Source organism: Botryllus schlosseri, chromosome 11 (assembly GCF_051294905.1).
Source record: "Botryllus schlosseri isolate E-star chromosome 11, Bs_hap1, whole genome shotgun sequence".
Classification (NCBI taxonomy): Eukaryota; Metazoa; Chordata; class Ascidiacea; order Stolidobranchia; family Styelidae; genus Botryllus; species Botryllus schlosseri.
In genome coordinates, this window is record NC_137246.1 from 14642960 (window position 1) to 14668011 (window position 25052).

Sequence of the window (25052 nt, forward strand, 5' to 3'; positions counted from 1 at the left end):
AAATGACGGCTTCCCTTTCTCTCGGGCGAAAAGTCGCCATGCTGCCAACGAGACGCCAAAAAGCAGATTGTCTGATTGCGCCGAGCCACTTTCGACCCAACCGGAGAGAAAAGTCTGCTAGCGGTCGAATATCGTTGGCATCCTGCTCTGTTCTTGTACCTGGTCATGAAAAAAACCAAGTAAATTATGCTCTCCGTGTCAGAGTTATTTTTTGCAATTTTCGTCATTTCAAAACGGTACGAGATTGCGATATAAGGAAAATGCGTTAGGCCTACTACAATTACAAATTGATCGAGTTTGGGCTACAATAATGCAAAAGCTGCCTACGGCACACGGTATTCCCAGCCGGTCACCCATGCAAGTACTAACCGCGCCCAACGTTGCTTGACTTCCGAGATCAGACGAGATCGGGTATGTTCAACGTGGTATGGTCGTAGGCGACATTGGCTACAATCTGTGCCGTTTTAAATGACATTTTCCGTTTCTCTCAGGCGAAAAGTCGCCATGCTGCCAACGAGACGCCAAAAAGCAGATTGTCTGATTGCGCCGAGCCACTTTCGACCCAACCGGAGAGAAAAGACTGCTAGCGGTCGAATATCGTTGGCATCCTGCTCTGTTCTTGTACCTGGTCATGAAAAAACCCAAGTAAATTATGCTCTCCGTGTCAGAGTTATTTTTTGCAATTTTCGTCATTTCAAAACGGTACGAGATTGCGATATAAGGAAAATGCGTTAGGCCTACTACAATTCCAAATTGACCGAGTTTGTGCGACAATAATGCAAAAGCTGCCTACGGCACACGGTATTCCCAGCCGGTCACCCATGCAAGTACTAACCGCGCCCAACGTTGCTTGACTTCCGAGATCAGACGAGATCGGGTATGTTCAACGTGGTATGGTCGTAGGCGAACGATGTGACAATTTGTGCCCTTTTAAATGACGGCTTCCCTTTCTCTCGGGCGAAAAGTCGCCATGCTGCCAACGAGACGCCAAAAAGCAGATTGTCTGATTGCGCCGAGCCACTTTCGACCCAACCGGAGAGAAAAGTCTGCTAGCGGTCGAATATCGTTGGCATCCTGCTCTGTTCTTGTACCTGGTCATGAAAAAAACCAAGTAAATTATGCTCTCCGTGTCAGAGTTATTTTTTGCAATTTTCGTCATTTCAAAACGGTACGAGATTGCGATATAAGGAAAATGCGTTAGGCCTACTACAATTACAAATTGATCGAGTTTGGGCTACAATAATGCAAAAGCTGCCTACGGCACACGGTATTCCCAGCCGGTCACCCATGCAAGTACTAACCGCGCCCAACGTTGCTTGACTTCCGAGATCAGACGAGATCGGGTGTGTTCAACGTGGTATGGTCGTAGGCGACAGTGGTTGCAATCTGTGCCGTTTTAAATGACATTTTCCGTTTCTCTCAGGCTAAAAATTCGCCACGCTGCCAACGAGACGCCTGAAAAGCAGATTGTCTGATTGAGCCGAGCCACTTTCGACCCAACCGGAGAGAAACGTCTGCTAGCGGTCGAATATCATTGGCATTATCCTGCTTTTTTCTTGTATCTATGTACTACAATTACAAATTGACCGAGTTTGTGCTACAATAATGCAAAAGCTGCCTACGGCACACGGTATTCCCAGCCGGTCACCCATGCAAGTACTAACCGCGCCCAACGTTGCTTGACTTCCGAGATCAGACGAGATCGGGTATGTTCAACGTGGTATGGTCGTAGGCGACATTGGCTACAATCTGTGCCGTTTTAAATGACATTTTCCGTTTCTCTCAGGCGAAAAGTCGCCATGCTGCCAACGAGACGCCAAAAAGCAGATTGTCTGATTGCGCCGAGCCACTTTCGACCCAACCGGAGAGAAAAGACTGCTAGCGGTCGAATATCGTTGGCATCCTGCTCTGTTCTTGTACCTGGTCATGAAAAAACCCAAGTAAATTATGCTCTCCGTGTCAGAGTTATTTTTTGCAATTTTCGTCATTTCAAAACGGTACGAGATTGCGATATAAGGAAAATGCGTTAGGCCTACTACAATTCCAAATTGACCGAGTTTGTGCGACAATAATGCAAAAGCTGCCTACGGCACACGGTATTCCCAGCCGGTCACCCATGCAAGTACTAACCGCGCCCAACGTTGCTTGACTTCCGAGATCAGACGAGATCGGGTATGTTCAACGTGGTATGGTCGTAGGCGAACGATGTGACAATTTGTGCCCTTTTAAATGACGGCTTCCCTTTCTCTCGGGCGAAAAGTCGCCATGCTGCCAACGAGACGCCAAAAAGCAGATTGTCTGATTGCGCCGAGCCACTTTCGACCCAACCGGAGAGAAAAGTCTGCTAGCGGTCGAATATCGTTGGCATCCTGCTCTGTTCTTGTACCTGGTCATGAAAAAAACCAAGTAAATTATGCTCTCCGTGTCAGAGTTATTTTTTGCAATTTTCGTCATTTCAAAACGGTACGAGATTGCGATATAAGGAAAATGCGTTAGGCCTACTACAATTACAAATTGATCGAGTTTGGGCTACAATAATGCAAAAGCTGCCTACGGCACACGGTATTCCCAGCCGGTCACCCATGCAAGTACTAACCGCGCCCAACGTTGCTTGACTTCCGAGATCAGACGAGATCGGGTGTGTTCAACGTGGTATGGTCGTAGGCGACAGTGGTTGCAATCTGTGCCGTTTTAAATGACATTTTCCGTTTCTCTCAGGCTAAAAATTCGCCACGCTGCCAACGAGACGCCTGAAAAGCAGATTGTCTGATTGAGCCGAGCCACTTTCGACCCAACCGGAGAGAAACGTCTGCTAGCGGTCGAATATCATTGGCATTATCCTGCTTTTTTCTTGTATCTATGTACTACAATTACAAATTGACCGAGTTTGTGCTACAATAATGCAAAAGCTGCCTACGGCACACGGTATTCCCAGCCGGTCACCCATGCAAGTACTAACCGCGCCCAACGTTGCTTGACTTCCGAGATCAGACGAGATCGGGTGTGTTCAACGTGGTATGGTCGTAGGCGACAGTGGTTGCAATCTGTGCCGTTTTAAATGACATTTTCCGTTTCTCTCAGGCTAAAAATTCGCCACGCTGCCAACGAGACGCCTGAAAAGCAGATTGTCTGATTGCGCCGAGCCACTTTCGACCCAACCGGAGAGAAAAGACTGCTAGCGGTCGAATATCGTTGGCATCCTGCTCTGTTCTTGTACCTGGTCATGAAAAAACCCAAGTAAATTATGCTCTCCGTGTCAGAGTTATTTTTTGCAATTTTCGTCATTTCAAAACGGTACGAGATTGCGATATAAGGAAAATGCGTTAGGCCTATTACAATTACAAATTGATCGAGTTTGGGCTACAATAATGCAAAAGCTGCCTACGGCACACGGTATTCCCAGCCGGTCACCCATGCAAGTACTAACCGCGCCCAACGTTGCTTGACTTCCGAGATCAGACGAGATCGGGTGTGTTCAACGTGGTATGGTCGTAGGCGACAGTGGTTGCAATCTGTGCCGTTTTAAATGACATTTTCCGTTTCTCTCAGGCTAAAAATTCGCCACGCTGCCAACGAGACGCCTGAAAAGCAGATTGTCTGATTGAGCCGAGCCACTTTCGACCCAACCGGAGAGAAACGTCTGCTAGCGGTCGAATATCATTGGCATTATCCTGCTTTTTTCTTGTATCTATGTACTACAATTACAAATTGACCGAGTTTGTGCTACAATAATGCAAAAGCTGCCTACGGCACACGGTATTCCCAGCCGGTCACCCATGCAAGTACTAACCGCGCCCAACGTTGCTTGACTTCCGAGATCAGACGAGATCGGGTGTGTTCAACGTGGTATGGTCGTAGGCGACAGTGGTTGCAATCTGTGCCGTTTTAAATGACATTTTCCGTTTCTCTCAGGCTAAAAATTCGCCACGCTGCCAACGAGACGCCTGAAAAGCAGATTGTCTGATTGCGCCGAGCCACTTTCGACCCAACCGGAGAGAAAAGACTGCTAGCGGTCGAATATCGTTGGCATCCTGCTCTGTTCTTGTACCTGGTCATGAAAAAACCCAAGTAAATTATGCTCTCCGTGTCAGAGTTATTTTTTGCAATTTTCGTCATTTCAAAACGGTACGAGATTGCGATATAAGGAAAATGCGTTAGGCCTACTACAATTACAAATTGATCGAGTTTGTGCTACAATAATGCAAAAGCTGCCTACGGCACACGGTATTCCCAGCCGGTCACCCATGCAAGTACTAACCGCGCCCAACGTTGCTTGACTTCCGAGATCAGACGAGATCGGGTGTGTTCAACGTGGTATGGTCGTAGGCGACAGTGGTTGCAATCTGTGCCGTTTTAAATGACATTTTCCGTTTCTCTCAGGCTAAAAATTCGCCACGCTGCCAACGAGACGCCTGAAAAGCAGATTGTCTGATTGCGCCGAGCCACTTTCGACCCAACCGGAGAGAAAAGACTGCTAGCGGTCGAATATCGTTGGCATCCTGCTCTGTTCTTGTACCTGGTCATGAAAAAAAACCAAGTAAATTATGCTCTCCGTGTCAGAGTTATTTTTTGCAATTTTCGTCATTTCAAAACGGTACGAGATTGCGATATAAGGAAAATGCGTTAGGCCTACTACAATTACAAATTGATCGAGTTTGTGCTACAATAATGCAAAAGCTGCCTACGGCACACGGTATTCCCAGCCGGTCACCCATGCAAGTACTAACCGCGTCCAACGTTGCTTGACTTCCGAGATCAGACGAGATCGGGTATGTTCAACGTGGTATGGTCGTAGGCGAACGATGTGACAATTTGTGCCCTTTTAAATGACGGCTTCCCTTTCTCTCGGGCGAAAAGTCGCCATGCTGCCAACGAGACGCCAAAAAGCAGATTGTCTGATTGCGCCGAGCCACTTTCGACCCAACCGGAGAGAAAAGTCTGCTAGCGGTCGAATATCGTTGGCATCCTGCTCTGTTCTTGTACCTGGTCATGAAAAAAACCAAGTAAATTATGCTCTCCGTGTCAGAGTTCTTTTTTGCAATTTTCGTCATTTCAAAACGGTACGAGATTGCGATATAAGGAAAATGCGTTAGGCCTACTACAATTACAAATTGATCGAGTTTGGGCTACAATAATGCAAAAGCTGCCTACGGCACACGGTATTCCCAGCCGGTCACCCATGCAAGTACTAACCGCGCCCAACGTTGCTTGACTTCCGAGATCAGACGAGATCGGGTGTGTTCAACGTGGTATGGTCGTAGGCGACAGTGGTTGCAATCTGTGCCGTTTTAAATGACATTTTCCGTTTCTCTCAGGCTAAAAATTCGCCACGCTGCCAACGAGACGCCTGAAAAGCAGATTGTCTGATTGCGCCGAGCCACTTTCGACCCAACCGGAGAGAAAAGACTGCTAGCGGTCGAATATCGTTGGCATCCTGCTCTGTTCTTGTACCTGGTCATGAAAAAAACCAAGTAAATTATGCTCTCCGTGTCAGAGTTCTTTTTTGCAATTTTCGTCATTTCAAAACGGTACGAGATTGCGATATAAGGAAAATGCGTTAGGCCTACTACAATTACAAATTGATCGAGTTTGGGCTACAATAATGCAAAAGCTGCCTACGGCACACGGTATTCCCAGCCGGTCACCCATGCAAGTACTAACCGCGCCCAACGTTGCTTGACTTCCGAGATCAGACGAGATCGGGTGTGTTCAACGTGGTATGGTCGTAGGCGACAGTGGTTGCAATCTGTGCCGTTTTAAATGACATTTTCCGTTTCTCTCAGGCTAAAAATTCGCCACGCTGCCAACGAGACGCCTGAAAAGCAGATTGTCTGATTGCGCCGAGCCACTTTCGACCCAACCGGAGAGAAAAGACTGCTAGCGGTCGAATATCGTTGGCATCCTGCTCTGTTCTTGTACCTGGTCATGAAAAAAACCAAGTAAATTATGCTCTCCGTGTCAGAGTTATTTTTTGCAATTTTCGTCATTTCAAAACGGTACGAGATTGCGATATAAGGAAAATGCGTTAGGCCTACTACAATTACAAATTGATCGAGTTTGGGCTACAATAATGCAAAAGCTGCCTACGGCACACGGTATTCCCAGCCGGTCACCCATGCAAGTACTAACCGCGCCCAACGTTGCTTGACTTCCGAGATCAGACGAGATCGGGTATGTTCAACGTGGTATGGTCGTAGGCGACATTGGCTACAATCTGTGCCGTTTTAAATGACATTTTCCGTTTCTCTCAGGCGAAAAGTCGCCATGCTGCCAACGAGACGCCAAAAAGCAGATTGTCTGATTGCGCCGAGCCACTTTCGACCCAACCGGAGAGAAAAGACTGCTAGCGGTCGAATATCGTTGGCATCCTGCTCTGTTCTTGTACCTGGTCATGAAAAAACCCAAGTAAATTATGCTCTCCGTGTCAGAGTTATTTTTTGCAATTTTCGTCATTTCAAAACGGTACGAGATTGCGATATAAGGAAAATGCGTTAGGCCTACTACAATTCCAAATTGACCGAGTTTGTGCGACAATAATGCAAAAGCTGCCTACGGCACACGGTATTCCCAGCCGGTCACCCATGCAAGTACTAACCGCGCCCAACGTTGCTTGACTTCCGAGATCAGACGAGATCGGGTATGTTCAACGTGGTATGGTCGTAGGCGAACGATGTGACAATTTGTGCCCTTTTAAATGACGGCTTCCCTTTCTCTCGGGCGAAAAGTCGCCATGCTGCCAACGAGACGCCAAAAAGCAGATTGTCTGATTGCGCCGAGCCACTTTCGACCCAACCGGAGAGAAAAGTCTGCTAGCGGTCGAATATCGTTGGCATCCTGCTCTGTTCTTGTACCTGGTCATGAAAAAAACCAAGTAAATTATGCTCTCCGTGTCAGAGTTATTTTTTGCAATTTTCGTCATTTCAAAACGGTACGAGATTGCGATATAAGGAAAATGCGTTAGGCCTACTACAATTACAAATTGATCGAGTTTGGGCTACAATAATGCAAAAGCTGCCTACGGCACACGGTATTCCCAGCCGGTCACCCATGCAAGTACTAACCGCGCCCAACGTTGCTTGACTTCCGAGATCAGACGAGATCGGGTGTGTTCAACGTGGTATGGTCGTAGGCGACAGTGGTTGCAATCTGTGCCGTTTTAAATGACATTTTCCGTTTCTCTCAGGCTAAAAATTCGCCACGCTGCCAACGAGACGCCTGAAAAGCAGATTGTCTGATTGAGCCGAGCCACTTTCGACCCAACCGGAGAGAAACGTCTGCTAGCGGTCGAATATCATTGGCATTATCCTGCTTTTTTCTTGTATCTATGTACTACAATTACAAATTGACCGAGTTTGTGCTACAATAATGCAAAAGCTGCCTACGGCACACGGTATTCCCAGCCGGTCACCCATGCAAGTACTAACCGCGCCCAACGTTGCTTGACTTCCGAGATCAGACGAGATCGGGTATGTTCAACGTGGTATGGTCGTAGGCGAACGATGTGACAATTTGTGCCCTTTTAAATGACGGCTTCCCTTTCTCTCGGGCGAAAAGTCGCCATGCTGCCAACGAGACGCCAAAAAGCAGATTGTCTGATTGCGCCGAGCCACTTTCGACCCAACCGGAGAGAAAAGTCTGCTAGCGGTCGAATATCGTTGGCATCCTGCTCTGTTCTTGTACCTGGTCATGAAAAAAACCAAGTAAATTATGCTCTCCGTGTCAGAGTTATTTTTTGCAATTTTCGTCATTTCAAAACGGTACGAGATTGCGATATAAGGAAAATGCGTTAGGCCTACTACAATTACAAATTGATCGAGTTTGGGCTACAATAATGCAAAAGCTGCCTACGGCACACGGTATTCCCAGCCGGTCACCCATGCAAGTACTAACCGCGCCCAACGTTGCTTGACTTCCGAGATCAGACGAGATCGGGTATGTTCAACGTGGTATGGTCGTAGGCGACATTGGCTACAATCTGTGCCGTTTTAAATGACATTTTCCGTTTCTCTCAGGCGAAAAGTCGCCATGCTGCCAACGAGACGCCAAAAAGCAGATTGTCTGATTGCGCCGAGCCACTTTCGACCCAACCGGAGAGAAAAGACTGCTAGCGGTCGAATATCGTTGGCATCCTGCTCTGTTCTTGTACCTGGTCATGAAAAAACCCAAGTAAATTATGCTCTCCGTGTCAGAGTTATTTTTTGCAATTTTCGTCATTTCAAAACGGTACGAGATTGCGATATAAGGAAAATGCGTTAGGCCTACTACAATTCCAAATTGACCGAGTTTGTGCGACAATAATGCAAAAGCTGCCTACGGCACACGGTATTCCCAGCCGGTCACCCATGCAAGTACTAACCGCGCCCAACGTTGCTTGACTTCCGAGATCAGACGAGATCGGGTATGTTCAACGTGGTATGGTCGTAGGCGAACGATGTGACAATTTGTGCCCTTTTAAATGACGGCTTCCCTTTCTCTCGGGCGAAAAGTCGCCATGCTGCCAACGAGACGCCAAAAAGCAGATTGTCTGATTGCGCCGAGCCACTTTCGACCCAACCGGAGAGAAAAGTCTGCTAGCGGTCGAATATCGTTGGCATCCTGCTCTGTTCTTGTACCTGGTCATGAAAAAAACCAAGTAAATTATGCTCTCCGTGTCAGAGTTATTTTTTGCAATTTTCGTCATTTCAAAACGGTACGAGATTGCGATATAAGGAAAATGCGTTAGGCCTACTACAATTACAAATTGATCGAGTTTGGGCTACAATAATGCAAAAGCTGCCTACGGCACACGGTATTCCCAGCCGGTCACCCATGCAAGTACTAACCGCGCCCAACGTTGCTTGACTTCCGAGATCAGACGAGATCGGGTGTGTTCAACGTGGTATGGTCGTAGGCGACAGTGGTTGCAATCTGTGCCGTTTTAAATGACATTTTCCGTTTCTCTCAGGCTAAAAATTCGCCACGCTGCCAACGAGACGCCTGAAAAGCAGATTGTCTGATTGAGCCGAGCCACTTTCGACCCAACCGGAGAGAAACGTCTGCTAGCGGTCGAATATCATTGGCATTATCCTGCTTTTTTCTTGTATCTATGTACTACAATTACAAATTGACCGAGTTTGTGCTACAATAATGCAAAAGCTGCCTACGGCACACGGTATTCCCAGCCGGTCACCCATGCAAGTACTAACCGCGCCCAACGTTGCTTGACTTCCGAGATCAGACGAGATCGGGTGTGTTCAACGTGGTATGGTCGTAGGCGACAGTGGTTGCAATCTGTGCCGTTTTAAATGACATTTTCCGTTTCTCTCAGGCTAAAAATTCGCCACGCTGCCAACGAGACGCCTGAAAAGCAGATTGTCTGATTGCGCCGAGCCACTTTCGACCCAACCGGAGAGAAAAGACTGCTAGCGGTCGAATATCGTTGGCATCCTGCTCTGTTCTTGTACCTGGTCATGAAAAAACCCAAGTAAATTATGCTCTCCGTGTCAGAGTTATTTTTTGCAATTTTCGTCATTTCAAAACGGTACGAGATTGCGATATAAGGAAAATGCGTTAGGCCTACTACAATTACAAATTGATCGAGTTTGTGCTACAATAATGCAAAAGCTGCCTACGGCACACGGTATTCCCAGCCGGTCACCCATGCAAGTACTAACCGCGCCCAACGTTGCTTGACTTCCGAGATCAGACGAGATCGGGTGTGTTCAACGTGGTATGGTCGTAGGCGACAGTGGTTGCAATCTGTGCCGTTTTAAATGACATTTTCCGTTTCTCTCAGGCTAAAAATTCGCCACGCTGCCAACGAGACGCCTGAAAAGCAGATTGTCTGATTGCGCCGAGCCACTTTCGACCCAACCGGAGAGAAAAGACTGCTAGCGGTCGAATATCGTTGGCATCCTGCTCTGTTCTTGTACCTGGTCATGAAAAAAAACCAAGTAAATTATGCTCTCCGTGTCAGAGTTATTTTTTGCAATTTTCGTCATTTCAAAACGGTACGAGATTGCGATATAAGGAAAATGCGTTAGGCCTACTACAATTACAAATTGATCGAGTTTGTGCTACAATAATGCAAAAGCTGCCTACGGCACACGGTATTCCCAGCTGGTCACCCATGCAAGTATAGTTGTTTGTTTTTGCCATTATTACGTCATACAGACAAAATAGTTCCTTCATTTCGAATTGACGTTCACTACTGATGAGAGTCAGTCGAAAAGCTTTTTGCGAATAAATTAGCAATGTGAAGTTATTGTTTCGCGTTATTCTGAAGTTCTGTACCCCAAATGGCTTGTTCAATTACTGTAATAATAAAAATGAATTCATTTTCATAGGTGATGCTCGGGTCGCGAAATGCCGCAAAAAATCAGATTTTGGTGGTAGGCTAAAAAGCTGCTTTGCCATTAAACTGTTATGAATTCTGAAGTTAGATGGAGCTAAAGAGCAGAACACACGGCATCGCGAGATCATTTGTTTTTCTCATTTACTCGCGAGACAAATGGGGAAATCGAAAAAAAAAACAGAACACGAGTTGGAGCAACGTATCATAAGGTAGCGAGTTCTAATGTGCCTACTTTCCTTGATCGTTCTGGATCTTATTTTCCAAGACATAAGGCAAAATTCTCAACACAAACCTGTGTGGGTTTCACCCTTTCGGCAGATAGAAAGCTAGACTCGGGCTATTGGACCGTGATGTTGAGGTGTGGCCGAAGGTGACCTTTTACTTGTCACCCCATCAGAACCGGAGGCAGAACAGGGACGTGAGGTAGTTGATGACCTTTTTCTGTTTCTATTTGTAGTCGTATTCTTGCCATGTCTTCGTTATCGATGATAATTTTATACCATGGCGATATAACATATTTTTAAATAGTATATTCATATTGAAATGAACCCGAATATTTTCGGCTGACACTCGTCAGGGGTAATCGTCAGCAACTAGTAGAGAATTGGAAAGAACATTGTATATCAACAATCGTATCACAAAATATGACGTCACCAGCATGAAATTTCGAATGAGAGAGCGTTCAATGTACTATTTTTAGGTGGTACACGACATATTTTGATTCCTGAGATGCCAACTTATAGCACGGACCACTTTTTGTAAGATACTGCTTTTGCAGATCCGAGGACGAGTAGGAGCCAATATAAACCTCCAACACCTAGGAAGGCATTCCCACCATCGAGAAATGTATAGGCCTACTCATTTGGATGTGAGGTTCACGCTTACAAATTAGAATTGCCGACATAGCCATTCACATTGCGATTGCTAGGTAGCGTGCCAGCATTGCAGGTAAAATGTAGGCTCTGGGCGCAACGTAATGTTGTAGGCGACAAATTTGAGAATTGAGAAGTAATGTTGATCAAATTATATCAGTTAACAAATTTCACTGGTCCTGAGGTTTATCATCCCGGTTTGTTGGAACTGCAATTGAACAGCAGCTGGCTGCCAGTAAGACTCTTGACCGAGGTATTGCTATCCCCACAGAAGCTATTACACGATCGGCATGGAAACGCGTTTGGCTTCCAAGTATAGACAGTTAGACACCTCTATACGCGTCTGTATTTGTTAGTGACGATCGCGATTGGACTCTTCCATGCGACGGTTAATTACATCGACAACGAGGTAGTGGGCAGACTTTGTTGTCAAGCCAATCTTATGAAATTAACCTCGGCCTGAAGTTTGAACGAGATCTCAGCAGGCAAGTTATGTGGCAACAGAGGTAATGGTTGATAATTCAAAACCTCACACGGATTGAGAGAAAGTCCTTATTCCTGTCTGCAATAAAATTGTAAAAAAAATGAAGAATTGAAACGATCCCCATGTCAAATTATACTATTCGTAGACGTATTTGTGAAATGTCCGGAGAGATAAAAGAAAACTTAATTTCTTCTTTGAAGCAGCGAAAAGCCTACTTGAGTACGCCGAAAAGGCAGAAGTACTTCGTCAGTGACCGGTGACCACCTATATAAGACTGTGGTTGCTGCTATACGCATTCTGGTAGTTTGCTTTTGCCGTAAGCCAAAAGAGTTCAGAACCACTGTGCTAGTGTGCCGCGAACTCTTTCATTTTCAAAGTGTGCCGGTTGGGAACCACTGTTGTAAGGTCTGTATTGCACAGGAGGGGTATTCAGAGATCGGTGAATAGCAGAACCGAGACAGTTACAGGTTCGCATACTTGACACAGTACTGATACCCTGTCCCACGTTTTACCACGATTTCGTGAAAAAGGTTTAATGAATAACGCAATCAAACGAGAGACACATCATTCCGATAATTTAGAAGATCAAGCTGAGGGAAAATCTCCTTCAAAACAGAATCCAACATGTTGTATAAGAGTTGCCTATTCAATCCGCCGTCCTGAAGCGATCTCACGAGACGAGACACGCCGGTCTCAAACGAGGCGCTGCCGACAAGATAGCGCAACCCCACGGGCAACGCGTTTCTCAGGCATTCCTCAACGCTCATTGTGATTTCGCGCTTTTTTTCATCACTCAAACGAGACCAAGTGTCTCTTTCGTCATTACCGTCACGCCACTCCCCTTTGGGCCACAGTGATTCAATTAATATGGTCAGGTATTTCGTCCAAGCCTCGTCCGAGGTCAGTTCCGCTATCTCCGCGGACAAATACGATTGCACATATCGTTTTAGGGACAACGACGTCAAGCATATTTGACCGCCAGCCAGGTCCCAGTTGTGGCGGACCAATTTCAGCAGCAGTTCGGCCGATAGCTCGTAAGGTTCTCTGGCGGGGCGTTCGGAGTCTTTCGAGTCGCAACCGTCTCCATAACCTCGTTGCGGAAGTCTGCCTTCGAATTTGTGTTCTGAATTTCCGGTGCAGTGCAGGTCGATGTCTGCTTCTGTCTTCCACGCGAATTTGAAGAGGTCTTGACGTGGCTGCATTGAAGGCATTTTATTTCGTGTGGCTATCATACTTTTGACGAGATGGATAATGAAAATTCACAACTACAAAACAGCAAGGGGTATCGTATATACATCTAACATAACAAAATTATTGCACATCAGCACATGTATTTAGTAATGAGTAGGGCAATTTTTTTTGACATGTAAAAAAAGTCAAAATTGAAGCATTAGGTCAAAAGCTGTCAAAATTGTTGACAAAGTTAAAAAACTTTTTTGCAACCTGCATTTTGTTTGTATCGTAGATTTTGCACTGTCGGTGAACTTATCATTTGACATTTTACAGCTTGTAGCCTACTTTATAGGCCTACCGTTGTAGACGGCCCTTTGTCTACTCATTGTGAATCATAAACATTCCAATGAAACAAATAGGTTGACATGGTGTTATGCTAGGGTTACCATATTTTGGTGAAGCAAATTCCGGACACTCTTTAGCGCCCACTAGCGGACTTTAAAATGAGGTGTAACACATTGTCCGTCAATATGACGTCACACTAGCAAAGCATCGCCAATCGACTGTGATACACTATACAGGAATGGAGTGGAACATAGGTCACGAATTGGGCCATCTGTAATGTGAGCTCTGGTGATTGCTACTTGCTACAGTCTGCAATAGATTCTTCCACGGGCTGAATGAAATCGTCAGCGGGCCGTGTCTGGTCTGGCAGGATTGTAATTGAAAGCCCTGCTAAACTGTTAGGTCGGTGCGGCTACTGGTTATGTGTTTTAATCAGGTCCAAAACAACATTTTTTCTGCCCCCTTCCGCCCAAAAGAGCACTGATCTTGGGCCCATCATAGGGTAGTCGATGTAACCAGTTGTGCACTTATATGCATTTGGCTGTTAAATTTTATGTATGAATTCTGTCAATAATATTGATTCTTTCGTATATTAGGCTACTATAAAATGCACCAGCAGGTTACACATCCGGTGATTTCCAACCTTTCATGGTCGCGACCTCATTTCGCACTTGAAAATGTTCCTTGGCAAAAGCTCAAAACTTGATAAGCTGATTACTAAAAAAAATTTAGCTTGCCCAAACTTACTCATGGCCTAGGAATCTGATTACGTCTAAAGCAGTGGTTCCCAACGTGGGCGGCCTAGGAGGCGAAAATGACGAAGGGTGCGATGGGGGGGGGGGGCGAAAATAGCGAAGGAGGCGGTGGGGGGGCAATGACGCGTTAAAACGGCTATATAGGAGTCAAGTCGAAGAAATGACCCTTTTTTTTAGTCAACCCACGGAAATTTAGTTGCAGAAGTGTAAAATTCGACATCGAGCCGAAAAGTTTACTAATATCATTATACGTTGCATTAAGTCGCGCACGACGCAAAGAAGAGTTTTGAATTGCGTAAATCTGCTTGAAAATATTATTGTTTATGTTAATTTACGAATAACTTTTGAGCCTGTTTTAAGCCTTCAAAATTCCGGACATTTTGGCATATTTTAGAAATTCCTCCCGGACGCATATTTTTCAGGGAAATTCCGGACGTATGGCAACCCTATGTTATGCGCGACGTACCGCAATATCCCAACTGAAGCAAGACTGCATGGGGATTGCATGGTTCTTATATCAAGAACCGCATGATGAAAAATTGTGCTGTAGACACCATTGCCAGAATGAAGCAAGACGGTATGTCACCGGCAGTGTACGCACAACTTCGCTGTTGTCGGCCAACAACTGCTGCTGTTCAACGCTCTCTCTCCATTATTGGTAAGCTACTTAGTAAGGACAGACACTTCTACCCGACAATGTAGGGAAGTATCTTTCGTTGTACTACAAATTTTTTAAATTATTTCCATCATAATGGGTAATGTAACTACTGGAATTCTTCATAGGGCCAGATGTCGTTAAAACAAAACTTTTTCATGTAAGAATTTGTCAGTTTCTGAGGCAAAAGAGTTTTTTTTTTGCCAAACTACTTCGTAAGGGCAGACAGTTCCAATCAGAAATAAAGATAAGTATTACAATTCTAGCATTATGTGGGAAAACACCTAATTTGCATACCTTAGGTCAAATTTGGTCAAAATTAAGAATTTTAAGGGAAAAAAATGTCAAAATTTTGATTTTCAAGTCAAAATCTTTCGTTTTTAGGTTAAAAAAATCGCCCTAATCATGAGACAACATTTTCAAAATTGCCACACAGTTAGAGCAATACTTAGCAGACTGGTGTTCTACGGGGTCCTGAATTGGAAAAATAAATTCTTTTAGAGAGATGACATAAAAATGGAGGTTCGACAACTGCATTGTAATTCTGATTGACAGACATGCCTAGGAGTCAGTCAATATCAAGATGAATCTCGTACAAATGTGTAAATATAGACGTCAATTTTTAAGGGTCCGTCAAATAGTTTGGGAGCTGCATTGCCCAGCGTCAGTCATTTACCAAGAGCGTCTAATGCACTTTGAACATGAGCCCCTTAGATGTGCGGTCCGTGACCTTTTCTGCATAATTTGCCCCTATTGCTTTTAGATTTAAGCTCAAGGAGGAGGTCCAGGAATTTTTTACCATCATCAATAGGGCATTGTTTCAAATTTTTACCATCACCAATGGGGCATTGTTTCAAAAAGTTTGAGAACCACAGCCCTAGAGAGCAGAATTTATCACAAACTACTCTAGCGAAGTGTTTGTTTTCAAGCACTACTTACTTCGAATCCCGCAAATTGCCGAGACGTGCTCGCTATCATATGCTGCTTCCCAGTTTCCAATTGTTTCACAGTACCGAAAACTTTATTCCTCAATTTCGTGACAGCCCCCACGTTTCCGATTTCCGTTGAAGACAGAGGCGGGTTAGGTACATTTTGATCACCTTCTTTACTCTGTCACAAGTACATATATAAAGTATTCTAGTAATGAGAGACTCGCGATGCATCCATGTCACTTACTGCAGTCGCCTCTGTTTGTACTGTTGCATACTCCTCTGGCAAGACGTCACTGGTAAATTTCATAGAAGTGCTTCCTAGCAAGTCAAGTATGGCAGACTTGAACAGTTTGTCAAACCTAAATTTTTTCAACGAAAATTCAACAGTGGAATGAACACTGAACAGTAAAAGTCCGTATACGTGCTGCCATCAAGCGATAGTGAAGGTATTTAATAAGGTTAGGTCAAAAATTGAAATTTCGAGGGCACATCATACCAAATCGATTTCGAATCGAGCATGCAGGGGACATTCTTAATCACATTCAGGGCTGGTATAGTATGAGAGGAATACACAAAGACGGATGGATTCCGCTAGCTAAGCCTTACCAGCAGTAGGCAGACATTTGATTCAACTGGAAAATATGCAAATAAGCTCCTTCGATATGAAATTACTTTCGATAGTAAAACGACTACAACTCAATAATAAATTAACATTATTGTAACATAGCTTATACGTGACTGACGTCCTTTCCCTTATCACTTTTAACCTATGTGCATGTGTTGAGCTTGAGATGGTTAGTTTCCACCATGGCACACATATGAATGATATCATATTGAAAACTACCAGAATACCCAATGGAGCTAACACAAGTAGATGCTGTAGAAAAGTGTCCAACGATTGATCATACCTTGGCATCGATTCCGGTTTTCTCACATACGCAATCCTCGGGTCCGTCTCGTACGCCAAAAATTCACCCAGTTCCTTCGTCCGGCTGATGTATGGAATCGCTGATATCTGGTCAATTCAGATGCACTATAGCATTTACTACACCACAAGATTTGATTACATTGCTACCTCTCTGAGATAGGCTTGCAAGAATTTCTTCCTCTGTTCAATGTACTCGGTGTCCATGTTTCCAAAAGGCACAGGAAACATCCGAGACGGGCCTCTGATGTTCGCTATCAAAGTTTTCGCCACAGCGTTTTGCGACAATCTCTCTTGTAATGCTAGAAACTCCCTGAAACGCCTTTGCACCTGATATCGAAGAAGAATAGTGTCAGGGATTTACATATGGACATTGCTGACTTACCCTACCATCTATTATGAAGCTGTTGCAATGTTATTATTCCAGCTTAATATCTGCAATACCACACTCGCCAATTGTGTATGTATCTATCTTTTACGCACTGTTTCATGCTCCCAGTTGCTTTATGCTGAATTGTTGCTACGGCCAATGGGGATCTGTTTATTCTGATGTTATTCCTAAATACGACATTGTTCATCATAATTTGCCATTTGATTTTACAATTCAACTGTTATATTGTGCTGTTTACTCTAGTTAACTCGAGGTGATAAACTTTAGCATAAATGTAGTTTTGAAAGAAGATCATTTAAACTTTGTGTTGATACAGGACAAATCGAAGGAAAAAATTGCACTGTACTACATATGAACAAGATGCAACACCTTCATGAAAGCAAAGTTTTGTGGAATATGTGAGACATCATAGTGGTCTACTTCATAGCAAACTCAACGATAGATGTAAATAGCCTAAAAATGAATTTGAGAAAATACCATATGCTTTTTGTTGAATACGCCACTGTTCCGTACATCGCCTTCAGAAGGCACATCATCAACTTGGGATTGTTCTTTGGTGATGTAAGTGATTTTGTACAAAGCATACTTCTTATTCGAGTCATACGCTTCCGAAGTAATGACGACATCGACAAGACGAATGCGATGGAAGAACTTTTGCGGCTTCTCACTGGAAAAGTGTTTGATCAAGTTTAATTTCAATTTCAGCTGTAAAGGTAAGGATATTGTTTTTCTGCGTGGCAGCAGACTGTGTTATTACCATGGCCACAGTAATTTCCGGATCCGTACCATGCTTACCATTAAAAAGTCTATTGCATTGAATTATAACTCCATACTTTAGATGGCCTATTATTATCATCAGAAGTAGAGTAGTACCGGAACTTCAATTTATTTGAAGTACTCAGTGAATTTTTGGCTACTTTCACTTGTACTTCAACATTTCTCAAGGTCAAACTGCCTTCTTTCGGTCTCAAACTTTATCAAGTAAAAATTACAATTTGGGTAGGTTCATATCCCTTTTACGCGTCAAATGACCATGAAAACCAGCCGATGCAGGGCCTGCATGACTATAATTCCAATAACGTTGTTCATCGCCATTAGTCATTCTGCATCAGTCGCAAAAGATGCATCTTGCCATTTGAAGAACTGTCACTGCTGAAAGTATAACCTAAACGCCTCACCCAATCCACTTACTCAGTACTATCCAGGACTTCCGACCTTTCTACTTGAGTGTCAGCAATGACTACTTTGACCACAGCCTGAAGGATACCATAATTACTGCGACTAATGACCTTAAAACTTAGCCTAGCCCAGGTATTAGTCAAGCAGTCAGTATTCGTTACCAATCAGGATAAACTACTCGAGAATAGATGAGCTACAAAGAAACAAGACCAGCTGAAACGTATCAAGAAGGAGAATTTTACGTAAGGCACTAGCAGACAAAATGTCGTGAACAGCATTGAACCTTACGAACTTGATTGAAGATCTTGATTCATCTGACCTACTGGGAATATACCACCATAATAGTAATAGCAAACCTTTTACTTTCCGCAGCAACGTGCGGAATATTATTGTCGGGCACCAGATGGTCATCGCATTCAGGCGCAAAATGCATTTCAGTGGACAGAAGCGGTAACGGAATGTCTCCTTCGATACTTTGAAATTGGTCACAATTTTCATCACCGTTGCTGCATATAGTAGATACGGATTCCGAAAAGCTGGAGGCTGGCTTTCGTAAATCACAGCCATCGGCACTGTCTCTTTTAAGCAGAGGCACATTGGTGTCAACATTGTTTTCAGGGAGAGGTAAAACTGTTTCCTCGGAACATAATGACGAAATTGGAACTGATTCTTCCGTATTGCCCTTGTCGTCATTGGTAATATCATCAACCTTACGATCAATGTCTACGCCGGACCAATCTCCATCGGCTGAATTTTCCATTTGATTGTCTCTGACAACATCATCCGATAAGATCTCTTTCACAAGTTCCAAGACATATAAAGGATCGGACATCATGTCAACAAGGCTGAATAGCACATTTTGCACAATCAGTTCTCTGACTATGTATAAAGGACTGCCCGAGACTTTGTAATCCGTAGGTAAAACTTCCTTGAGTAGCAGCAAAGCAACGCCACGCAGGTACTCCATTTCCGAAGTGGGGAAAGCTGACATGACTGGGTGAATTGCATTTTCCTCGCTGTATGCCACGGCTATATGATGAGTCTTGCTATCGTATTCTTTCCTGCATATATCAAGTAATTCAATCATGAAATAATAAGGCATGTAATACTATGCTAGGATCAGTGATCACAACGCACGACAACACCAAGATTAACCACCTAAATCGAGTACGCAAATAACAACGATAAAACTTCGCTGAACAGGAAGCATCCAAACACCAACATGAATAATAGCAAAAAACTAAGGTGTAGACAGATATAACAATATTAAAGCGTTCAGATTACCGTAAGTACACATGCTGACAATCGCACAATAGGTAGACAATGTGATTCTGTCTTTAAATACTTTCTCACAATGAAAAATGTTAACGTTAGATCTTACCTATTCAAAAACTTGGATTCCGTTTTTGCCGTCGCTTGATTGTAAGCAACAAGATGCTTTGTAAACACAATCAATATTGAATTCAGCAACTTTTCTCTATCGACACTGCTGATTTTTCGCCGGGAATGGACAAAAATATGCTCAAAGACTTCGAAGGCATCTTGAACGAATGTCACGTCGTCCGTAACAGTTTTGTACCACGACAGAATAAAGTCTTGAATGATATGTTCTGGAAGAGGCGCAATCTTCTATTATGAGTAAAATTAAGAAAATAGGAGTCCTTACTTGATAATTCTCGGAGCTTTTTGGTGATTTGATCATCATGTTCAGGTAATCGGTCTTGTGTGTCAATATTTTTCACGTGTTGCAATGGATGGACATAATGAAATAACAAATCGGAAGGAAAGGCAGAATTTGTCAACAGCAAGAAATACAAAAAAGAAAGCAGAACGAAGCAAGACAAGAGCAGTTTCAAAATAGGCAAAGATCCACAAAAAGACCACAAAATGACAGTGAGGATTGAGATAAGGCTCATAATCTTGAGGCTGTTCATCTTCCAAACCGTTCTATTGCTCATACAGCATCAGATCATATTCCTCATCGGTGACAGATGTATCAGGAAGGCAATGCAAGGCTTTTCCGATGTGAATTGCGAGAAGGTGTTTGCACTAAAATGGCACAACAAAAACAATTGCGGACACGTTTTCGAGTTGATAAATTGACAGCATGTTGCGATCAGTTGATAGGAGTTGATCGCTTCAGAAATAAGCGCATCATTAACAGACCTTCACATTTACACCTCGGTTCAACAATGACAAGCAGCCAAGTGAAACCTGACATTTAGATGTATAATTTTTACATTCCACCATCGGCACTCAATATGATTCATTCATTAGGCACATTCTCGACTAGTGATGATTAGGGCAAGTTTTTGTTGCAGTTAAATTGTGGTAAGTTGCATTTATTTTTGACAAAAGTTACAGTAAAAAGTTACATTTAATTTTTCACAAAAGTTGCACTAAATGACCACATTTTGATCGGTTGAATAAAAAAAAAAAGGTCAACTTTCCAGCTCAGAAATACCCGTAAGAGCGTTGCTTCAGTGCTGATTTACGGTATTTCAGTCGAATTTGGACATGTATTTCACCAAAAACAAAAATACTTTCATGAAAAATCGAAAAAGTTGCAAAAAGTTGCACTATAAGATTCCTTCAAACAGCTTAAAACAATATTCTACATAGTATCTTACGAGTATTTCGGAAGCTGCCGGAAGCTGTAAAAAAAGTTGCAAAAACTTGCCCTAGTAATAATCATTTGACTGATTCCAAATGTCATTATCATAAAAATATCAACTCGAAACTGAGCTGACCCATACAAGGACCATTGTCGGTGCAAGCGTGCAACTAATAAATCCAAACAGAGTTTGAAGTAGAGTAAAAGTAGCTTATAAATAACTCGCAAATGACAGATTTTTCACTACTGAGTCTGTCAGCTAGCTATTGGAACATGCCTATGGTACTGAAAATGAGGAGAGTGCTGTCTTGCAGCAGTTTCAAGTTGTCATGCATTAGTCATGAGAACGCAAGTCATCAAACTAGAAGCAGCCAAAGAGAGGCAGAAAGTGGAATTTTGGAAGTTAATTCCAAAACATTTCTCAATCTTTGCTCTATCATACCACTGTAAATTCTGATTCCAAACATGATATTCACTGAATCTGAAACTGATAACACTCATCTGAGAGCCACTACTAACCAAAATGTATTCACATACATAGTGACCATTAATAGTATAGGAACGTGTGTAAAAACTAGCCTTATTCAGCAAATTCCGATGAGCAAGTCAACAACAGGTTGTGCAGTTAACATACCTCATTTCACACCAATAAAACAAGCACCATATGGTAATGCAAACACACTCACCATTATAAGTTCACATCTCCTCAACACTCCGAAAGTAAAAGAACGACAAGGGCAGAAACTCAAAGTAGAAGGGCAATGATACGATCTACCAGCGCTTCCAGAGACCTTGTTGCAAAACTGAGTTACTAAATATCAAACAAAGGTTGAAGTGGCACTCTGCTTACTTTGTAAAGATATCGACCATTCAAAGTAACGCAGCATGTAATGGAACCTTGATCGATGAGATTGAAGGCAGATAGGAGCGTGTCACCGAAAACACAATGCAGTCTAAAAATATTGATACATAATCCATGTAATAGATAAATCGCTAGAACAGTCTACTTACAATGACATCAACTCACTGCTCACTGGAAAAGAAAAAGACAAGGCTAAAAGTTTCCGGATATACCATTGATTATTTTCATTTTACCAAGTTTATTCTCTTTTCCTTCCTCTTCCACGAGACGAAAAAGCCGCTCTACAGTTTCATCCAACAACGGCCTCATAGACGCTAATATCCAATATCAGTTATGAGCATCCAAGTTCTATGGATCTGCTAAGCATGTTACTAAAAATAAATATATAATTTTACAAAATATATAAATATGATATAAAAGCATCCTACTACGACACTGACATTGGGGCAGGTATTACAACAATCAAACTGCATATGAAATCTGAAGGACAGAACACTAATCGAAATTGATAGCACCGATGAAAATTTCAGAATTAATTTCGAAAGTAACAGAAAATATGCACCAAATCATAATGATCGTCGCTATGAAAATATCTACAACTACTGATGTAAATACTAAACCAATTGCGGAACCACGGAGACGGAGTGATTAATATTAAATATGAATTAGATATATATGCAACAGGCACCATTGCAACTGATGACTCTTATTGGATGACACTGTTGCATATGAAGAAAAATCATTGCAATATATAATAACAGGTAAAGCTTATAAGCAGTCCGAACACTCATCAGCATTGTCAGTCCAGGCATGGCAGAAGAGATTTCCATTTCTTCGATTCTTTGCCATCTTTTCGCAGCGATAACCAAAAGTCATCGTCCAAGTCGATTGCATTTTCTGACTCTGCCACAGAGTACGTTCTACTGGACGGCCTGTGATAACGATTATCGGATCCTGCACTAGAGACATGCGCAGTACACAGCAGTTTGGTCACTTCGACAATTCGTTTCACAGGCTGCAGTGATGGAATCACGTGTCTTGCACTTTCTAATAGGCCGTGATTTTGTGAAGATAGAAATTCGATCAATACAGTTACATCGTATTGAAACTGCAATCCGCCTTGAACACTGAATTTTGTACGAAGAGTAGCTATGTATTTCAATATCGCTTGGAAAACAGCGGAAACAACCGGAACAATCCCGGCGAGCTGAAACTGCGCGTCCATACCAGTAAGCGCCTTACAAACACTAGTCATTAAATCGTTGATTTCCTTCACATATACATTCTTAACTTCCGTGTCGATGGAACTTTTTTGCATCCACACCTTCTGCGGCGGAAAATATCGCTCCAAAACCTCGGTGCATGCCTTACTGGCGATTTCAGACATTCTGCTCATTGTGGTCGTACTCGTGATTTGCATTCGGGTTATCAAAGTGTCGATGTCGCGCAGGTACTTTGTGGTTAAAATGAGAGTGGCGGAATTTTGATCCCGGCGTTTTTCTATCTCGTTGTGACACGCCTCGACGATTTTCAGGCTCTCTATCGCGACATTGGTCAGTATGCGCAAGTCGGTCAACGCAAAAGTCAAAACTGGAGGCAGGTCTTTCGCGGAGCTCGAATGCTCAATTTTCGAATCAACAAATTGATAACCGCACGTCAAAATGGACAGTATGGAAGGGATCCCGGTTTTAGACGTGACATCAAGGTTCGGATACGACTCGACAATATGAAGTAAAGGTTGCAGCGCACTTACGCATAAAGAAGTACTCACAGAAAGTCGGTCGTTGACATCTAACGAATGTTGAAGGGCTGGTTTATCGAAATGTGGCGTCATACTTCCCAACATTTCACACGCGATACCATCCGAGCAGGACAACGCGGCGTTCGCAACAACGTGACTCGCCGCTGTTGTGATTGAGTTGTGCATCTGGATACTCAAGATATCGAGGCATTTCAAGTTGACAACGGCGGCTTGCATCACAATCAGATCCACGTCTGAGGCGAGGAAGCCTGCTTTGTGATAATCGGCGCAACGGTTAGGGAGAGATGCAATGACAGAGTCCAAGTGTTTTGACGTAACCGATTTTATCGCTTCACTGTTTGAAGAATCCTTCCACGACACCGATTTAAATTCCACGCTATGAGCCAAGGAAGATGATGCTCTGCTACTAGCACTGGCAACGGACATTGCATCATCAGTCGGACCCGTTTCAGAAAAATTTTGCAATATTTTTGTTTTTCCTCCCAGTCCATCTAAGAAATTATGTAGAACGCGTTTCTGGGAGTCAAACAATTCAATAACTGACTGACAATAGTCTGTAGACTGTGAGATAATGGTGTCTGGAATCGTAATATTTGCTACTCTCTTAATAACCTTATGAAAAGACATGTGACCTTTCGATTGCATTGGCCTTATCTCGATTTTCGATGCCAGGTTCCAAGTGTGGCCTTGCTTAATTACATCCAACTGCGACGCTCCTGATTGCGAAGCAGCGTATCCGTCCACGAATGATACTTCAAGAACTTTCATGACAACACACGCCAAGTCTTTCACACTGTACTTCGAAAGGGAATCAAGCACGACATTCAGAGCGATTGGAGATATGTCCGAGACGTGAGGAACGCATTCATCCAGGAATCGGCTTCTTTCTGAAAGGTTTTTCCACTGGGTTATCACCGACTGTCCAGTATTTGACTCTGTTAATCTGGTGACGTACATTTTCTCTAACGGTCTCTTAAATTCTAATTGTTTAACATGCTCCGAAGAAAATTTGTTGTAGATTTCAATGAGTTTACAAAACCTCTTGTTTTCGGCGGTGTGAAATATATCAGAGTGATTGATTTGAGCTTTGGTGTAAAGGTGTGTCAACAGTCCAATGTTCTCGAGTCTCGATAATATCAGCCACTTCACGTACAATAGCGTTTTACCTCTCCACATATGGCATTGCTGCCGTAGATGGTCTAATTTGTGTATAGTTGAGTTACTGCTTTCCAGAAGGTTGATTGTGGTTTCATTGCATGCCTTCATGCACGAAGTCAACTCGGCATAGACTTTTCCCAGCTTTGGTAATTTTATTGCGGTTGTCAAATCATCTAAATTCAAATCATCTCGGCAGTGCTCATAGTATTGAGCAGTTTTCTTGAACTTTTTCTCGCTGTTCAGTGCGTTGGTAACCTTGAATATGAAAGTTTTCAAAGAAGTAACAGCGTCTCTCAAATTTTTCATTTGATCCAACTCTCTACTCATCCGCTGATACATGAGTGTTGCGTTCAACACATCTATGTTTGGAGCTTCCGATACATTGGCAATTAGGCTATCACCAGATTCTGGTTCATGAGGCAGTTGAAACTGAGAAGCGTTCAACGATTTGCGTCGAGTCAATGTTGTCCACTCATTCGTAACTGCACTGCTACCCACATTGACATTCCGCCGTTCAATAGTGGATTCCGATATTGCCTGGAAAAATTCTTGCCAGCTTTCAGACGGTGCATCGTATTGGACACTGGAACCCATATCTCAGGTCATGACCCT

At 43.3% G+C, this 25052-nt stretch overlaps 4 protein-coding genes, 1 long non-coding RNA gene and 22 other non-coding genes across 27 annotated transcripts in view; 1 reads left to right on the forward strand and 26 right to left on the reverse strand.

Annotated features, from left to right (window-relative positions):
- Window positions 1-25052, forward strand: part of LOC145451148 (dynein beta chain, ciliary-like) — a 346083-nt gene that overhangs the window by 185141 nt on the left and 135890 nt on the right. The gene's annotated exons all lie outside the window — the stretch shown is intronic.
- Window positions 1-25052, reverse strand: part of LOC145450777 (uncharacterized) — a 188587-nt gene that overhangs the window by 141824 nt on the left and 21711 nt on the right. The gene's annotated exons all lie outside the window — the stretch shown is intronic.
- LOC145451362 (5S ribosomal RNA) lies at window positions 321-439 on the reverse strand. The gene has a single exon (XR_013918864.1). It is a non-coding gene; the product is annotated as a 5S ribosomal RNA (ribosomal RNA).
- Window positions 787-905, reverse strand: LOC145451363 (5S ribosomal RNA). Its single transcript, XR_013918865.1, has one exon. It is a non-coding gene; the product is annotated as a 5S ribosomal RNA (ribosomal RNA).
- Window positions 1253-1371, reverse strand: LOC145451428 (5S ribosomal RNA). The gene has a single exon (XR_013918925.1). It is a non-coding gene; the product is annotated as a 5S ribosomal RNA (ribosomal RNA).
- Window positions 1616-1734, reverse strand: LOC145451364 (5S ribosomal RNA). The gene has a single exon (XR_013918866.1). It is a non-coding gene; the product is annotated as a 5S ribosomal RNA (ribosomal RNA).
- On the reverse strand, window positions 2082-2200 carry LOC145451366 (5S ribosomal RNA). The gene has a single exon (XR_013918867.1). It is a non-coding gene; the product is annotated as a 5S ribosomal RNA (ribosomal RNA).
- LOC145451429 (5S ribosomal RNA) lies at window positions 2548-2666 on the reverse strand. Its single transcript, XR_013918926.1, has one exon. It is a non-coding gene; the product is annotated as a 5S ribosomal RNA (ribosomal RNA).
- On the reverse strand, window positions 2911-3029 carry LOC145451430 (5S ribosomal RNA). The gene has a single exon (XR_013918927.1). It is a non-coding gene; the product is annotated as a 5S ribosomal RNA (ribosomal RNA).
- On the reverse strand, window positions 3379-3497 carry LOC145451432 (5S ribosomal RNA). The gene has a single exon (XR_013918928.1). It is a non-coding gene; the product is annotated as a 5S ribosomal RNA (ribosomal RNA).
- Window positions 3742-3860, reverse strand: LOC145451433 (5S ribosomal RNA). Its single transcript, XR_013918929.1, has one exon. It is a non-coding gene; the product is annotated as a 5S ribosomal RNA (ribosomal RNA).
- Window positions 4210-4328, reverse strand: LOC145451207 (5S ribosomal RNA). The gene has a single exon (XR_013918720.1). It is a non-coding gene; the product is annotated as a 5S ribosomal RNA (ribosomal RNA).
- Window positions 4679-4797, reverse strand: LOC145451388 (5S ribosomal RNA). The gene has a single exon (XR_013918887.1). It is a non-coding gene; the product is annotated as a 5S ribosomal RNA (ribosomal RNA).
- LOC145451208 (5S ribosomal RNA) lies at window positions 5145-5263 on the reverse strand. Its single transcript, XR_013918721.1, has one exon. It is a non-coding gene; the product is annotated as a 5S ribosomal RNA (ribosomal RNA).
- On the reverse strand, window positions 5613-5731 carry LOC145451209 (5S ribosomal RNA). The gene has a single exon (XR_013918722.1). It is a non-coding gene; the product is annotated as a 5S ribosomal RNA (ribosomal RNA).
- Window positions 6081-6199, reverse strand: LOC145451367 (5S ribosomal RNA). The gene has a single exon (XR_013918868.1). It is a non-coding gene; the product is annotated as a 5S ribosomal RNA (ribosomal RNA).
- On the reverse strand, window positions 6547-6665 carry LOC145451368 (5S ribosomal RNA). The gene has a single exon (XR_013918869.1). It is a non-coding gene; the product is annotated as a 5S ribosomal RNA (ribosomal RNA).
- LOC145451211 (5S ribosomal RNA) lies at window positions 7013-7131 on the reverse strand. The gene has a single exon (XR_013918723.1). It is a non-coding gene; the product is annotated as a 5S ribosomal RNA (ribosomal RNA).
- LOC145451369 (5S ribosomal RNA) lies at window positions 7376-7494 on the reverse strand. The gene has a single exon (XR_013918870.1). It is a non-coding gene; the product is annotated as a 5S ribosomal RNA (ribosomal RNA).
- LOC145451370 (5S ribosomal RNA) lies at window positions 7842-7960 on the reverse strand. Its single transcript, XR_013918871.1, has one exon. It is a non-coding gene; the product is annotated as a 5S ribosomal RNA (ribosomal RNA).
- LOC145451371 (5S ribosomal RNA) lies at window positions 8308-8426 on the reverse strand. The gene has a single exon (XR_013918872.1). It is a non-coding gene; the product is annotated as a 5S ribosomal RNA (ribosomal RNA).
- Window positions 8774-8892, reverse strand: LOC145451212 (5S ribosomal RNA). The gene has a single exon (XR_013918724.1). It is a non-coding gene; the product is annotated as a 5S ribosomal RNA (ribosomal RNA).
- LOC145451214 (5S ribosomal RNA) lies at window positions 9137-9255 on the reverse strand. Its single transcript, XR_013918726.1, has one exon. It is a non-coding gene; the product is annotated as a 5S ribosomal RNA (ribosomal RNA).
- Window positions 9605-9723, reverse strand: LOC145451215 (5S ribosomal RNA). The gene has a single exon (XR_013918727.1). It is a non-coding gene; the product is annotated as a 5S ribosomal RNA (ribosomal RNA).
- Window positions 12207-20002, reverse strand: LOC145449559 (sorting nexin-19-like). The gene is made up of 9 exons (XM_080327953.1): window positions 19711-20002; window positions 19426-19654; window positions 18401-19105; window positions 17343-17532; window positions 16625-16804; window positions 16458-16564; window positions 15794-15908; window positions 15557-15727; window positions 12207-12885 (listed from the first exon to the last, which is right to left on the reverse strand). The coding sequence occupies exons 1-9, from the start codon at window positions 20000-20002 to the stop codon at window positions 12238-12240; spliced, it is 2637 nt and encodes an 878-aa protein (XP_080184079.1). The 3' UTR covers window positions 12207-12237.
- LOC145449562 (zinc finger SWIM domain-containing protein 7-like) lies at window positions 19922-21893 on the reverse strand. Its single transcript, XM_080327955.1, has 5 exons — window positions 21754-21893; window positions 21670-21691; window positions 21509-21611; window positions 21345-21449; window positions 19922-20093 (listed from the first exon to the last, which is right to left on the reverse strand). The coding sequence occupies exons 1-5, from the start codon at window positions 21827-21829 to the stop codon at window positions 19992-19994; spliced, it is 408 nt and encodes a 135-aa protein (XP_080184081.1). The 5' UTR covers window positions 21830-21893; the 3' UTR covers window positions 19922-19991.
- Window positions 21889-25037, reverse strand: LOC145449558 (uncharacterized). Its single transcript, XM_080327952.1, has one exon. The coding sequence runs from the start codon at window positions 25032-25034 to the stop codon at window positions 22320-22322; it is 2715 nt and encodes a 904-aa protein (XP_080184078.1). The 5' UTR covers window positions 25035-25037; the 3' UTR covers window positions 21889-22319.